Genomic DNA, 14,436 nt, shown 5'->3' with positions numbered 1-14,436 from the left:
AGCTCACCGACTCGCTTGTTTTGGTTCTCGCTGACTTTCTGCAGTTCAGAGAATGTTTTCAGTGCTTGTGTGTGTCGTGTTGTCAGTTTTTGAGATCCCGGGATGATAAACTCCTCCGAGCCCTCCGGGTGGATTTGGTTGCTTGTGAAAGAGCTTCTGAATGTTACATGAGTGCTGATGACAGAGAGGCTATTTATACCGCTGTTGTTTTGGAATATTTCGTGCTGGAAGGGAGTGTTTTGGAGCTCCGCCCTCACGTGGCCATCGACGTCCAGAGTCCACCGTTTGCTCGGCCCGTGTGTGAACAGTAGCCGTTAGGAAAACATTTGTTCACGCAAACAGTCGGAGCGGACACGCAACAAAGACACCCCACACTGAACCGACACGCCACGGTGACACGCTGAACCCACACCAAACCGCCACGCCACGCAACAAAGACACGCCACGCCGAACCGCCACGCCACACCGACACAACATGCAGCAAAGACACACCACACCGAACCGCACGCCACGCCGACACAACACGCAGCAAAGACACACCACACCGAACCGCCACGCCGACACAACACGCAGCAAAGACACACCACACCGAACCGACACGCCATGCCACGGTGACACGCCGAACCAGCACCCCACACCGAACCGCCACGCCGACACAACACGCAGCAAAGACACACCACACCGAACCGACACGCCATGCCACGGTGACACGCCGAACCAGCACCCCACACCGAACCGCCACGCCACACCGCCATGACACGCAACAAAGACACCCCACACCGAACCGACACACCACGCCACGGTGACACGCCGAACTGCCACACCACACTGAACCGCCACACCGACACAACACGCAGCAAAGACACACCATACCGAACTGAAACGACACGCAACAACGACACCCCACACCACACTGAACCGACACGCCATGCCACGGTGACACGCCGAACCAACACCCCGCACCGAACCGCCACGACACGCAACAAAGACACGCCACGCCGAACCAACCCGCCACACCAACACACCACACCGACACAACACGCAACAAAGACACGCCACACCGAACCAACCCGCCACACCGACACGACACGCAACAAAGACACGCCACGGTGACACGCTGAACCGACACCCCACACCGAACCGCCACACCGCCACGACACGCAACAAAGACACGCCACACCGAACCGACACGCAACAAAGACACGCCACACCGAACCGACACGCCACACCGCCACGACACGCAACAAAGACACGCCACACCGAACTAACACGCCACACCGCCACAACATGCAACAAAGACACGCCGCACCGAACCGACACGCCACACTGAGCCGACACGCCACATCGAACCGACACACCACACCGTCACGACACGCAACAAAGACACCCCACACCGAACCGACACGCCACGGTGACACGCCGAACCGACACCCCACACCGAACCGCCATGCCACCCCGACACGACACGCCACACTGACACGACACGCCACACCACCACGACATGCAACAAAGACACGCCACACCGAACCGACACGCCACACCGAACCGACACGCCACACCGAACCGACACCCAACACCGAACCGACACGCCACAATGAACCGACACCGAACCGACACCCAACACCGACACGCCACACCGACACGACACACCGAACCTTTTCTCAGAAGTCACCTGACTCCTGGCGACCTGCTGACCTCTCCAGCTTGTGACGTAAGAATATTGTTTTTCTGTGACGCCGGCTGTCTGTCCTGACATCCGCATCAGTGTGTGTGTGTGTGGTTTGCGATGGGACGGTAGATGTTTTCAGACCAAACAGTTGTCAGGACTTTCTTCAGAGGAACTTCCCCTCAGAGAGTTTCCTCCAGAACTAAACAGGTTCTGAGAACGTTTTCTGTTTGTCTTCACATCTCCAACAGTTACTGTGAAATGATGCTGTGCTGACGGAGCGACGCTCCACCACTGATTTCTCCTGTTGAGGAAATACAGTTTTCACTTTACTTGATCTGGTTTAAATCCATGTTCATATTTTACCTGTTTGAAGATCCAAAGTGTTTCATTCAATAAAAACAAATACAACAGTTTAGATTTATCATAATTACTTTTAAGATGTATTAACTGATTCACTTGAAGCTTATAATCCGCTCTCATTTACGTTGTCAGTTACTGTATTACAGGTCAATAGAAACTCAAGACTTCCTGTGTTTTTCAAACTAAAAGCCCTGCAGCCTTTTATAAGAAAGAAACCATTAATATAAAGGCTTTTATTGTGAAACATTTTCAGGAAGGTGTTGCGCCTGAAGTCAGACGATCACACTTTACATGAACATGCAGAACAAGCTGCGGTGCTTCAAACAGCATCACAGCTCTGCAGCAGCACGTCAACGGAGCGGCTTCTTTATTTCTCTCTGAACAGAAGTCACGCTGTATTTCCTCTGATGTGTATCGGCTTCAGAAATCATGGATTTTGTGTATCTCCATTTAAAACTCTGTATTCTGCTGTTTAAAAGGGTCCGTTTGCAGTTTACTGTTAGTTTTTTAAACCCGGCGGTTGTCTGTGCTCCTGTGTGTGTCACCACAGTTACCAAGGTTACAGAGAGAGGACCCAGGCAGAGGGAGGAGATTAAAAAAAAAAAAAAAAAAAAAAGTCCCACAAAACAGAGTAACAGGAACTTGAAAGGTTCTAAATTGTGAACTGTGAAATGGTTCCTGGGGTTACGTATCATATCGGTTCCCCCGGCCTCATGGTGACACCCCCCCCCCCCTCCTCCAGATTGCACTGCAGAATATATCCTCATTATGTAATCCCTCCCAAACCCCCTCCACCACCACCACCACACATACAGTCAGAGACCGGTGGCCCCTCCCCCACCACCAGCTGCCCCAGCTGGAGGAGTAACTGTATGGGGTTGGAAGAACTGAGCTACTTACAAACCACACGAACAAGCCCATGAGGCTGGGGTCAAAGGTCAGCTGACTCCATTATGTCACAGTGCTGCAGCCAGCTATGAGGCTGCAGGAATGGGTTGAAGGCCGTGAGAGAGTCTGGACCACTTTCTGTTGTTGTGGTAAATATCTATGTATTGTTTACCCTAAACAGTATTTTATTTAACCTTTGGTAGATTTTAATGAAGAGTTTTGCATTTACACCACTTTACACCACCCAGCATATGTTGGAGGATATAAGGCCAGAACTTCTAGATTGATATGAATTATTTTGCAAGTTTGATACTTACTATTAAATACTACAGTACTATGGCAGCTTTGCAGGATTATTCAGATGAATTATATACAACTCTGTTTCTGAAAAAGTTGGGACGCTGTGTAAACTGTAAATAAAAACACTTCGCAAAAGTCATTAACCCATATTTAATTGCAAATAGACCAAAGACAACATATCAAGTGTTGAAATGGAGAAACTTTTATTGCTTTATGAAAAATATGGTGCTTATTTTGAATTTGATGTCAGCAACACGTCTCAAAATAGTTGAGACGGGGTCAAGAAAAGACTGGAAAAGTTGTGGAAAGCTGATAAAAACAAACACCCGGAAAACTGTCCTGAGGTCTGATGGATCACAATCTGAGATCCTGTTTGGAAATCATGGACGCTGCATCCTCCAGGTTAAAGAGGAGAGGGACCATCCAGCTTGTTATCAGCTCAGTTCTGAAGCCAGCATCTGTGATGGTACAGGGATGCATTACTGCACATAGCATGGGTAGCTTTTGAACATCTGGAAGGAAGCATTAATGCTGAATGATACAGTGGGTACGGAAAGTATTCAGACCCCTTTAAATTTTTCACTCTTTGTTTCATTGCAGCCATTTGCTAAAATCAAAAAAGTTCATTTTATTTCTCATTAATGTACACTCAGCACCCCATCTTGACAGAAAAAAACAGAAATGTAGAAATTTGTGCAAATTTATTAAAAAAGAAAAACTGAAATATCACATGGTCATAAGTATTCAGACCCTTTGCTCAGTATTGAGTAGAAGCACCCTTTTGAGCTAGTACAGCCATGAGTCTTCTTGGGAATGATGCAACAAGCTTTTCACACTGGATTTGGGGATCCTCTGCCATTCTTCCTTGCAGATCCTCTCCAGTTCCGTCAGGTTGGATGGTGAACGTTGGTGGACAGCCATTTTCAGGTCTCTCCAGAGATGCTCAATTGGGTTTAGGTCAGGGCTCTGGCTGGGCCAGTCAAGAATGGTCACAGAGTTGTTCCGAAGCCACTCCTTTGTTACTTTAGCTGTGTGCTTAGGGTCATTGTCTTGTTGGAAGGTGAACCTTCGGCCCAGTCTGAGGTCCAGAGCACTCTGGAAGAGGTTTTCTTCCAGGATATCTCTGTACTTGGCCGCATTCATCTTTCCTTCAATTGCAACCGGTCGTCCTGTCCCTGCAGCTGAAAAACACCCCCATAGCATGATGCTGCCACCACCATGTTTCACTGTTGGGATTGTATTGGGCAGGTGATGAGCAGTGCCTGGTTTTCTCCACACATACCGCTTAGAATTAACGCCAAAAAGTTCAATCTTGGTCTCATCAGACCAGAGAATCTTATTTCTCATAGTCTGGGAGTCCTTCATGTGTTTTTTGTCAAACTCTATGCGGGCTTTCATATGTCTTGCACTGAGGAGAGGCTTCCGTCGGGCCACTCTGCCATAAAGCCCCGACTGGTGGAGGGCTGCAGTGATAGTTGACTTTGTGGAACTTTCTCCCATCTCCCTACTGCATCTCTGGAGCTCAGCCACAGTGATCTTTGGGTTCTTCTTTACCTCTCTCACCAAGGCTCTTCTCCCACGATTGCTCAGTTTGGCTGGACGGCCAGGTCTAGGAAGAGTTCTGGTCGTCCCAAACTTCTTCCATTTAAGGATTATGGAGGCCACTGTGCTCTTAGGAACCTTGAGTGCTGCAGAAATTATTTTGTAACCTCGGCCAGATCTGTGCCTTGCCACAACTCTGTCTCTGAGCTCCTTGGACAGTTCCTTCGACCTCATGATTCGCATTTGCTCTGACATGCACTGTGAGCTGTAAGGTCTTATATAGACAGGTGTGTGCCTTTCCTAATCAAGTCCAATCAGTTTAATTAAACACAGCTGGACTCCAATGAAGGAGTAGAACCATCTCAAGGAGGATCAGAAGAAATGGACAGCATGTGAGTTAAATATGAGTGTCACAGCAAAGGGTCTGAATACTTATGACCATGTGATATTTCAGTTTTTCTTTTTTAATAAATTTGCACAAATTTCTACATTTCTGTTTTTTTCTGTCAAGATGGGGTGCTGAGTGTACATTAACGAGAAATAAAATAAACTTTTATGATTTTAGCAAATGGCTGCAATGAAACAAAGAGTGAAAAATTTAAAGGGGTCTGAATACTTTCCGTACCCACTGTATATTCAGGTTTTGGAGCAACATATGCTGCCATCCAGACAACGTCTCTTTCAGGGAAGGTCTTGTTTATTTCAGCAGAACAACGTCCAACCACATTCTGCACATATTCCAACAGCATGGTTCTCTAGTAGAAGAGTCCGCTGATAAACTGGCCTCCTGCAGTCCAGACCTGTTAATCATTGAAAACATCTGGAGCAAAAATCTTGGTGCGCTCCTCATGCTGTGATCCAGCTTCGCTGTTTCAGGAAAATATGATTAAAATAACATATCCTCAAACGTTATGAGTTTACACTCATTACTTTTCAAATCCCAACCTTCCTTATGCTTCTGTTGCTGGTATTTCAGTATCTCTTCAGTGTTTTCCGCAGACTTTGTGTTATTTCCCTGTAACGTGGAGTTAACTCCCTCTAAGATAGAAGTGATAAAAATATCTATTCAGAAAAAGCCGTGGTTGTCATTAATAGGAAGTTGTGGTGTTGTGTACTTTGGATCTGATCCAGGGTGTGTTTTGTGTGCTGGCGCTGACAGCTGCTGCAGGATAAAAGACTTCTCCAACTGATTGTGTGTCTCTTCTCTTCCAGGAAACACCCAACTCTGTTTTCCTGGTCATGGAGGTGAGTACAGGAACGTGACTGTCAGTATACTCGTCTCGTGTTGTTTCTCGTGTTGAGAAAAATGTGTTGTCAGTGCAGTAGTACTCCAGGCCTTCATTAGAGTACTGGTTCACCCCCAGCACCGGCTCTCAGCATGTGGTCTTCCCCTGATGTAGGCTTCAACTGCTGTCCTGCTGCCAGGCCTCTCTCTGTCTCCTCATTGTGTCCAAATGTTCTCCACTTTCTGCACTCGTTGCGCAACCTTCTCAGCTGGCTGCAGGGTAGAAAACAAACCATGACTGCACCTCAAGTTACTCCCTAAAAATACGCCCCTCTGTTTTCTAGGAATCACATTCCCTGGAAGCTTCTGCTTCCAGTCTTCTTTTGGTCAAAGCTTCGACAGCTCTGCAGCACATGCCAGCAGTTCTGAGTAGGACGAGGTTACAGTCATCTGGGGGTGTAGACACTGTTTGTGCATGATGTTGTTTTCAGAGTGAAAACGGGTGAAGACACGACAAGCAGCTGGTTGTTAGATAAATGACTTTTCACAGATATATTTCAGATATCAGGAGTGCCATGTCCTTCCTGCAGGAGGAAGCATGGACCTCACTCTGGCTGAACCGGTGCTGAAGCCTCATGTTTTGCTTAGCTGAAAAAAGGCTTGTCTTACTTAAACATTGGTGGAAGTATCAAATAAAAGTGGTATAAAAAGATGAGCGTGCTGAGCAGGGTGTAATCCCAGAAAAAGAGTCCCGTGAACCTCTGAACACGGAAGAAAAAAACCTCAGTTCAGGTGTCGGACCAGCGAGTGTCTGAAACAGAGATGTTCAGTGCAGCAGTTAGTCATACAGACACAGACGTTTGAATCGGGCTCAGATACTTCCTGTTAAACTATAAGCAACCAAACAGAGGGGCAACAGGTTCAAATTCTTAAAGTGGATCGATGCCTCCGCCGTCACTGACAAATCCAGAATCTCTGAACGTATAAATACTTTACATGTCAGTGGTTTCACTGAAACTACACCACTGAAAGGCCGTTCTCTGTTTGTGACATGGAGGCTTTAAGTTTCCACATCACATTTAGGAAGTTGTAAATCCAGGATTGGCGTCCAAACTAGTTATTAAATTATGTTGCAGGCTGGAGAGAAGCTTTCCACTTTGAGCAGAACAGTTTAAAAACAGCCTTTTAATGTCAAATATCATCGTGTCCAGGGAAGGTCAAACGTCCAAGAAAAGGAACAACAGTGTTCAGTGGACAGAGATTAGAAATGTTGAAAATCTATAGATAGTGGACACATGATGTGAATCACATGCTGTGGTGTTCACAGTCACATCTTAACCCAACTAAACACCTAGGGGACATTTTGTCTTAGAGCAAAGTCAGCCTCCGTTTGTTTTCTAAGGGACACGAGTGAGATCCCAGGAAACACCTCCAGTACCTCGGCACCAGCGAGTGCCACTAGAGGTCGGCTCCAAAAAGCCTCCGGCTCCATAGACTCCCATTCAACTTCTCTCATCAAATCCAAAGTGAATAAAATGTGTCCATCAGTTATCTCGGTGTTGTTAGCTAAAGTCACTCCTTCTTATTAGTTTTCTGGAGGTCCATCTGAAAATAATCCCTCATTCATTAGAAAAGAAGATTCAAGAAGACCTGGTTTTGGGGGCGTGTCTGTTTGATTGACAGGCCTGTGGTGCAGTCAGGTTACAGCTATCGGTGGGCGGGACGTAGTATCGTCAAGTTTCCAATCAGATCGGTCAGATCCACCGCTGGCTCCTCCCCCAGCTCGTCCAAATATGGTCACTTCCTGCTCCAAACCGCTCTGAACTAGTAAAGATGGTGACGGACAGAATCTGAACTGGAGGATTCATAACGTTCACAAACCAACGATGACATCACTGATGGACGATGACATCACTGATGGATAATGGTTGAACTGACAACAAGAAGGCGATGAAGTGATCGGTCAACACGATCATTGGTGTGGCTTCACTTTTTGTATGTCTCCTGCCTCCTTAACATCTGAGGGTGAATATGTGGAGGATTGGAACGCTGACTGGCCTGCAGCAGTGGGTCAAAGACGTGATGTCACAGGGTTTGTTGACGTCTTCACTTTTAGACAGAGCATCAAACCACTGAAGAAGGTCATATCAGAGATCAGAGAACAGGAACTCACTGTTACCTCGTGTTGCACTTCCTCTGATAACCGTACAGGAAGCTCTGTATAAGATCCCTGTTCCATCATGCTTCTTACACACAAACCACACATCATGCACAGACGCACTAGAACACATGCACAACACCAACATGTTGTATTTACTGCTGATGGTGACTGTTTGTCTCCCCACACACAGTACTGTAACGGAGGGGATCTGGCTGACTATCTGCAAGGTAAGCATCATACTAATCTGTCTGCCACACACACACACACACACACACACACACACACACACACACACACAGACACAGATTATTGTTCATCAACACAAAAGTTGTTAATGCTGCAGAGGAGGAAGAGCCATGTGACTGCAGTCACTATGAGTGTAGGCAGAGGAGAGGGTGCAGTCATCATCTGGAGTAATGGAAGCTTGTATCTTGTTGGGAAGTGAAGGAACGTGTGTGTGTGTGTGTGTGTGTGTGCGTGCGTGCTTTCTATGTGGGGGGGAATGAGTGTGTGTGGGAATCACTGCAGCTCTGTACAAAGCCCCCCGCCCCCTTTCCGGCAGCACACTGTTCATGTCATTGTGATGGTTTCTAATAAAAGGTCAGCATTTCAGGCCGTAGAGTAGCAAGTCAGATTAAGATGCTGTGATTCACACGGGACATTCAAAGCGAGGTTTAGACTAATTTCCATGACTCAGATACTAAACAGTAAACATGCGGGAACATCACAAATCAAGCCACAGACCAACTCATCCAGTTTCAGCCAGTAGTTCGGCGTTACCGCCGGGGTGTAGTCCTCCTTATGTTGTCAGTGACGACAGACGGGATCTGAGGCTGCAAGCAAGAAAAACAAAATGTCAAGTTTCATGTTTATGTTTTTGCAGTTTAGACGACAGAGATTCCTGTTTGAGTCGGCAGTCTGGGAAAAGACAAAACGTCCAACACGTGGAGCAGATGAACTAAAATATAACAAGTTACTGTCATCCTGATGCATATCAATGCTTTTTAATTATCTTCGCCTGAAGGAACTTTCATGAGCTTTAAAATAAAAACACATTTGTGAACTGAGGAGGATCTCTGGAGCTCTTACAGCTAAATCACACGTGGTGACTCGGATGAAAACCTTCATTGAAGAGTTTTTGGTGAGATCTTATAAACACACTCTGCCAATATGTTTTTCAGTGCACATTAATGTAACATACATGTCAGGTGTCCATAAAGAGGTGAAAGCTCCCCTGGACACTCAGTGTTGTTGCAGTAGCCGTGAATACAGTTCCAGCTTCACAGTTCAAATCAGGCCGAGTGGCAGCTGGCCAAAACCTCTCTTAGATAACCACACGTGTTTACACTCAGCTACATAAAGCACTGATTGTGTTACTGGAGCTGCGTTCTTATCGCTGTACCTTTGCATGCTGTAACTGCCCCACATGTCTACTGTGGCAGTGGGATCAGACCCTCCGGGGGTCCGGGAGCCTCTGCTTGAGTAACAGCAGTAGTTGTGAAATGAAGGCTGAGGGTCCCAGAGCCCTGGGCAGCGTTGTGTTGGCCTCTGTGTTGCTGTGAACACTGCGTAGGTAACAACCTTCCTAATTATACAAGAGGATCTCTCTCGTGAATGATTCAACTACTTGCACAACTTTTCCATGTTACAAGTTGGTCCGCTGTGGTGGGCAAAGAGCAGCTCACCCCCCAAATCCCAGATTAATGTCGATAAGCTTCCTGGTTTGATGTATGCCTGCACTGTAATCACAATGGCCTGATAGAGAGGCAGAGAACGAGCGAGAGAGAGAGGAATCCTCTTAGTCTCACATCGGATTAGATTTATTTCACTACCACGGGGAGGAGGACCTTCACTGTTTACCCCAGGATTATTACTGTAACATGCTAATTATTAGTTTTGATCAAGTGAGGCTAGAGAGCACTTTTTGGGGAATGATCTGTACTTGTGATGTCAAAGCAGCTGCAGTGCAAAAAAAACGGTCTTTACTCTGCAGCCTGAGTTCAGACCAATTACACTCATTAAGGTGCTTCATTAATGGCAGGAAGCACCTGAATGCGATCAATAAGACACATATCTGGGGACACAATGGACAAGAAGAGGCCTCTTTATATCTTAATGAGCATCAGCATCCTCAGCAGCATTTTAAACATCAGTCCTCCGTGTCTCCTCCTCTTGTCCAGCTAAGGGGACGCTGAGAGAGGACACGCTGCGTGTCTTCCTGATGCAGATCGCGGCCGCCATGCGCATCCTCAACAGCAAAGGGATCATCCACCGCGACCTGAAGCCGCAGAACATCCTGCTGTCGTACTTGGGTCGCAAGAAGTCTAACATCAGCGGCATCCGCATCAAAATAGGTAACAGAAGAAGAAACCACTTGTTGGTTTCTGTCGGTGTGGAGCACATGACTGCTGATGGATTATTGTTATTTTGTCATGACTATATCATACAATACAGTAGGATTTCATTTACCAGTGTCTGGCGAAAAGAGAATAATCTGTATATTACTTCTAAAAGTAATGTGCCCTGCTGTCGCTCCGACTTTTGAAGGTCCTGGGAGGTGATTTTATTTGCCCATCAGAAGAATATCTACTCTGCTGTTCACACTCTTGTAATTAAAATATCCTGCCACCTCTGGAGGTGTTCTCCACCTCCATCTCAGCGTTGGGTTATTGTTCCCAGTGTTTGTCTCCCAGGCGTTCTCCACTAACCCAACAACAGTGGTTTGTGTCAGCAGTAATAACGACACCTTTCATGCTTGTGTCCTGCAGCTGACTTCGGCTTTGCACGGTACCTCCAGAGCAACATGATGGCAGCCACGCTATGTGGGTCACCCATGTACATGGTCAGTGGGTTTTACTCTACACGTTCTGTGTGTGTCTCCAGTTTCAGCTTTTAAACAAATGCCCGCCTGCTCTTTCAGCAGCTTGTTACATAACTCTCCCTGTTGTGGCTCTTTTCCGGTGACCTCTCGACCTCTCCTCCTCTTCTCCTCTCTCAGGCCCCAGAGGTCATCATGTCCCAGAACTACGACGCCAAGGCTGACCTGTGGAGCATTGGGACAGTCATCTACCAGTGTCTGGTCGGCAAGCCACCGTTCCAGGTGAGTTAACGCACAATAAATTGATAACAAACAGGTGTGTTGATGCGTCTGTCAGCGCATCTCATTTTTAATATTCATATTTTCAGGCCAACAGTCCCCAAGACTTGAGGATGTTTTATGAGAAGAACAAGAATCTTCAGCCCATGTAAGTCCTCCACCTTAAAACAGTCCCTTTAGGAAATAATAATAATAATTAACGCAACTTCAAGCAAACGCCACAATATTTGTGGGAGCTTGCAAATTTTTTTTGTGCTGAAAATATTAATGACATAAAATAAAAATTTTCAGACAAAACTCACTTTGTTAACAAAAATAACGCCTCATTTACAATCAGAAAGACTCTGCTCCTGTTTTAATATAATAGTTTTCTCCACACGTCCAGTTGTCAGAGACGTCTCTTTGTTTGTTTCATCCAGCAGGTCTATGTGTTGAATGAACATGAATTAAACAGCATCTAAAGCTCTTATTTTGACAGCTGATGTAGTCCTTGTTTCTATATTCCAGTCACAGACGGTCTGTTCTGGAAACATACGCAGCTTTTAGGACCTTTTATCTCCACGGTTTTCTAAGTTTAATAAATACATAAAAAAGATCAGAACCAAAATATTTCTGTGAAGTGCAGCAGGATTATTACACAGGAAGTGATTACAGATTTATTCTTTTATTAGGTAGTAATTAAAAAACAAAAACAAAAAAAACCCATTTTTCTTTCTCAATTTGACATTTTTTCTAATTCCTGCAATTTTAAAAAGTCAGTTAAACCTCCACAAATTACATCGACATTTTTGAGAAAATCTGCCCCAAAATCAAACATTTCTGATCCCATTTTTTAATTTTTTTTTTTTATTGTACTCTATTAATCCCCGAGGGGAAATTCTTTTGCTACAGCAGCATCCCGAGGGGGAGCTGCTGCAACAGGCTGCCACGACCGCGGCGCCAACTAACCTGAGGTGCATGTTTTTGGGTTTCTTACCCAGCATCCCGAGGGAGACTTCACCGCAACTTGGTGACCTTTTGCTGGGGCTGCTGCAGAGGAACCAGAAGGACCGGATGGATTTCGGTGAGTGCTGACAGTAAAGTAACAGGAAACAATAACTGGATTGCGTGTTGGTGTTTGTTAAAACCGTCTCTCTCTGCAGACACGTTTTTCAGCCATCCTTTCCTGGAGCCTTCGTCCACCATTAAGAAATGTAAGAATGTCCTCAGCAGCAGTATTTGTGTTTGTGTTGGTCCCACCTGAAGCAGGACTAACTGTGTCCGTCCCCCTCAGCGTGTCCGGTGCCGGTCCCCAGCGCCTCCAACGCTGTGACGGACAGTTCCTGCGGCAGCTCGCCATGCATCCGCTACAACTCTCCTCCTGTGAGTCTGATGTGATATTATGAAGCCTCATTCAGAGGGGATTACACTCTCACTGCTGGGAGCTGATCAAATATTAACCACGCCTCCTATTGGGTCTGTTCACTGCTTCTAGTACAAACACTACCCGAATGTCTAAACCTGCTGTCCAAAAATGGAAAACCAACAGAGCCTTCATAAGTAAGAGTAAATTGAGTCTCCTCCGACAGCAGCGGTGGGAATGCAGAGCAGTCAGTTACCAGGATGTCAGAGCTCTCTGGAACAATGTGATTACATTAGTCTGACAGTCAGCACTGCCTGGAAGCTTAAAGTGCATCATTCAGGAGACACACTACAACTCAATCCTCTTCTCCTTCTCTCTTCTTTCTCTCCTCCTCTCCTCCTCCTTCTCTCCTCCTCTCCTTCTCTCCTCCTCATCTTCTCATCCTCCTTCTCCTCCTCCTCTCCGTCTGTGAACACTCAGTCTCTCCCAGACATGCAGACTCTAGCAGAAGACGGCCTGTCGTCTCCTCCCCTCGGCCCGCCCAACTTCCTGCAGCTGTCCAAGGAGTCTGCCGGGAGCACGAGCAGTAAGAACTCCTCCTGTGACACTGATGACTTCGTCCTGGTGCCTCACATCGCTACCGACAGCTGTAAGCAGCAACAGTCACTCTCACACCTCCACTTTCTACTCCTGGAGCTCAGGAGCTGTGCTCCAATGTCTCCGAGCAGATGACTGTTTCTATGGAGAGCGTAGGGCTGAGCAGTGTCAATGAATTTATTTCTATATCAGCTGATACTGAGGTCTGCTGTGTCACACGGTCTCACACGGTGCCAGACAGCAGCTGCTACGCAAACTCAGAGCCACAGACTCTCAGCAGCAGCCCACATTAGCTCTGCTGCTAAGGTGTCCTCCTCATGTAGCTCTCAACGTAACGGCTTGAACTCACCACCAAACAAACAGTCAGAGAGGAAAAGAGCACTGCTAGTATGGATCTGTAGACGTCAACTGATCAGCTGCGTGCGGCACATTAAAGTGCATGCAGACATGCAGGTGACCATCCAGCCTTCCTCTCTAGCAGCAGGAACAACAGGCCGTCACATGCAGCCACGGCTGCTTCACTGTCTTTCACTGGCTGCAGTGTAACTGTAATACAAATAATACAAACGTGATGTGAAGAGATGGCTGACTGGGTTTCACCTTCAGGTTAAGACTCCTGTGGTTCAGGTAAACATGACCAACAATCATACGAGCTGCAACCGGAATGAATTAAGTAAACAAAAGTAGATAAAGGTCTTTAATCTTGAGTGTTAAACCTCCTCAAACCCACTCGGTGAAATGTTCAGACAGCTCAGGACTCGTGTCAGTCTCAGTTTGGATTTTAAGTGTTGAGCTCTGAACATTAATCTGCTGCGACTAATTCACTTGTTGATACCAAAACAACAGCAGGGTGTATTTATCTAATGCTGCTGTGTGTGTGTGTGTGTGAGAGAGAGAGTGTGTGTGTGTAGAGGGAATCTATTTATTTTTATCACACTCATACTGTACATGTGTCACATACAGTACATTCGTAGAGTGCCAGACTGTCTGGGAACTATTATGTAGAGCAATAAATGAGCAACCTACAGCAGGTCACCTCCCCACAGTTACTGTTTCCATAGAGACACACTTGGACAGCTGTGGAGGGAAAATTTTCAAAATAAAAGTATGTTTCGAGGTGTTTTGTGCAGAGAAAAAAAAATTAGACAGCTGCGAACCATCTATGCTGTAACCGTAGACAACGGGCCACAAACAATAAACACACACACACACACACACACACACACACACACACTGGTAAAACAAACCCTCATGC

At 46.3% G+C, this 14,436-nt stretch overlaps 1 protein-coding gene across 1 annotated transcript in view; it reads left to right on the top strand.

Annotated features, from left to right (window-relative positions):
* ulk2 (unc-51 like autophagy activating kinase 2) overlaps positions 1-14,436 on the top strand; it is a 43,390-nt gene that overhangs the window by 13,792 nt on the left and 15,162 nt on the right. Inside the window, exons 4-13 of the mRNA XM_069166476.1 lie at positions 5,972-6,004; positions 8,336-8,372; positions 10,326-10,499; positions 10,914-10,987; positions 11,144-11,245; positions 11,332-11,390; positions 12,223-12,305; positions 12,385-12,435; positions 12,516-12,604; positions 13,065-13,233. Coding sequence (XP_069022577.1) covers positions 5,972-6,004; positions 8,336-8,372; positions 10,326-10,499; positions 10,914-10,987; positions 11,144-11,245; positions 11,332-11,390; positions 12,223-12,305; positions 12,385-12,435; positions 12,516-12,604; positions 13,065-13,233 — 871 coding nt within the window. The remainder of the gene's footprint in view (positions 1-5,971; positions 6,005-8,335; positions 8,373-10,325; positions 10,500-10,913; positions 10,988-11,143; positions 11,246-11,331; positions 11,391-12,222; positions 12,306-12,384; positions 12,436-12,515; positions 12,605-13,064; positions 13,234-14,436) is intronic.

The sequence above is a fragment of the Embiotoca jacksoni genome, unplaced genomic scaffold (genome assembly GCF_022577435.1).
Source record: "Embiotoca jacksoni isolate LCO1_2020_lvr unplaced genomic scaffold, fEmbJac1.0.p SCAF_39, whole genome shotgun sequence".
In the NCBI taxonomy this organism is placed as follows: Eukaryota; Metazoa; Chordata; class Actinopteri; family Embiotocidae; genus Embiotoca; species Embiotoca jacksoni.
The sequence above is the reverse complement of the archived record's forward strand: the minus strand, read 5'-3'. Positions and strand labels throughout refer to the sequence as shown.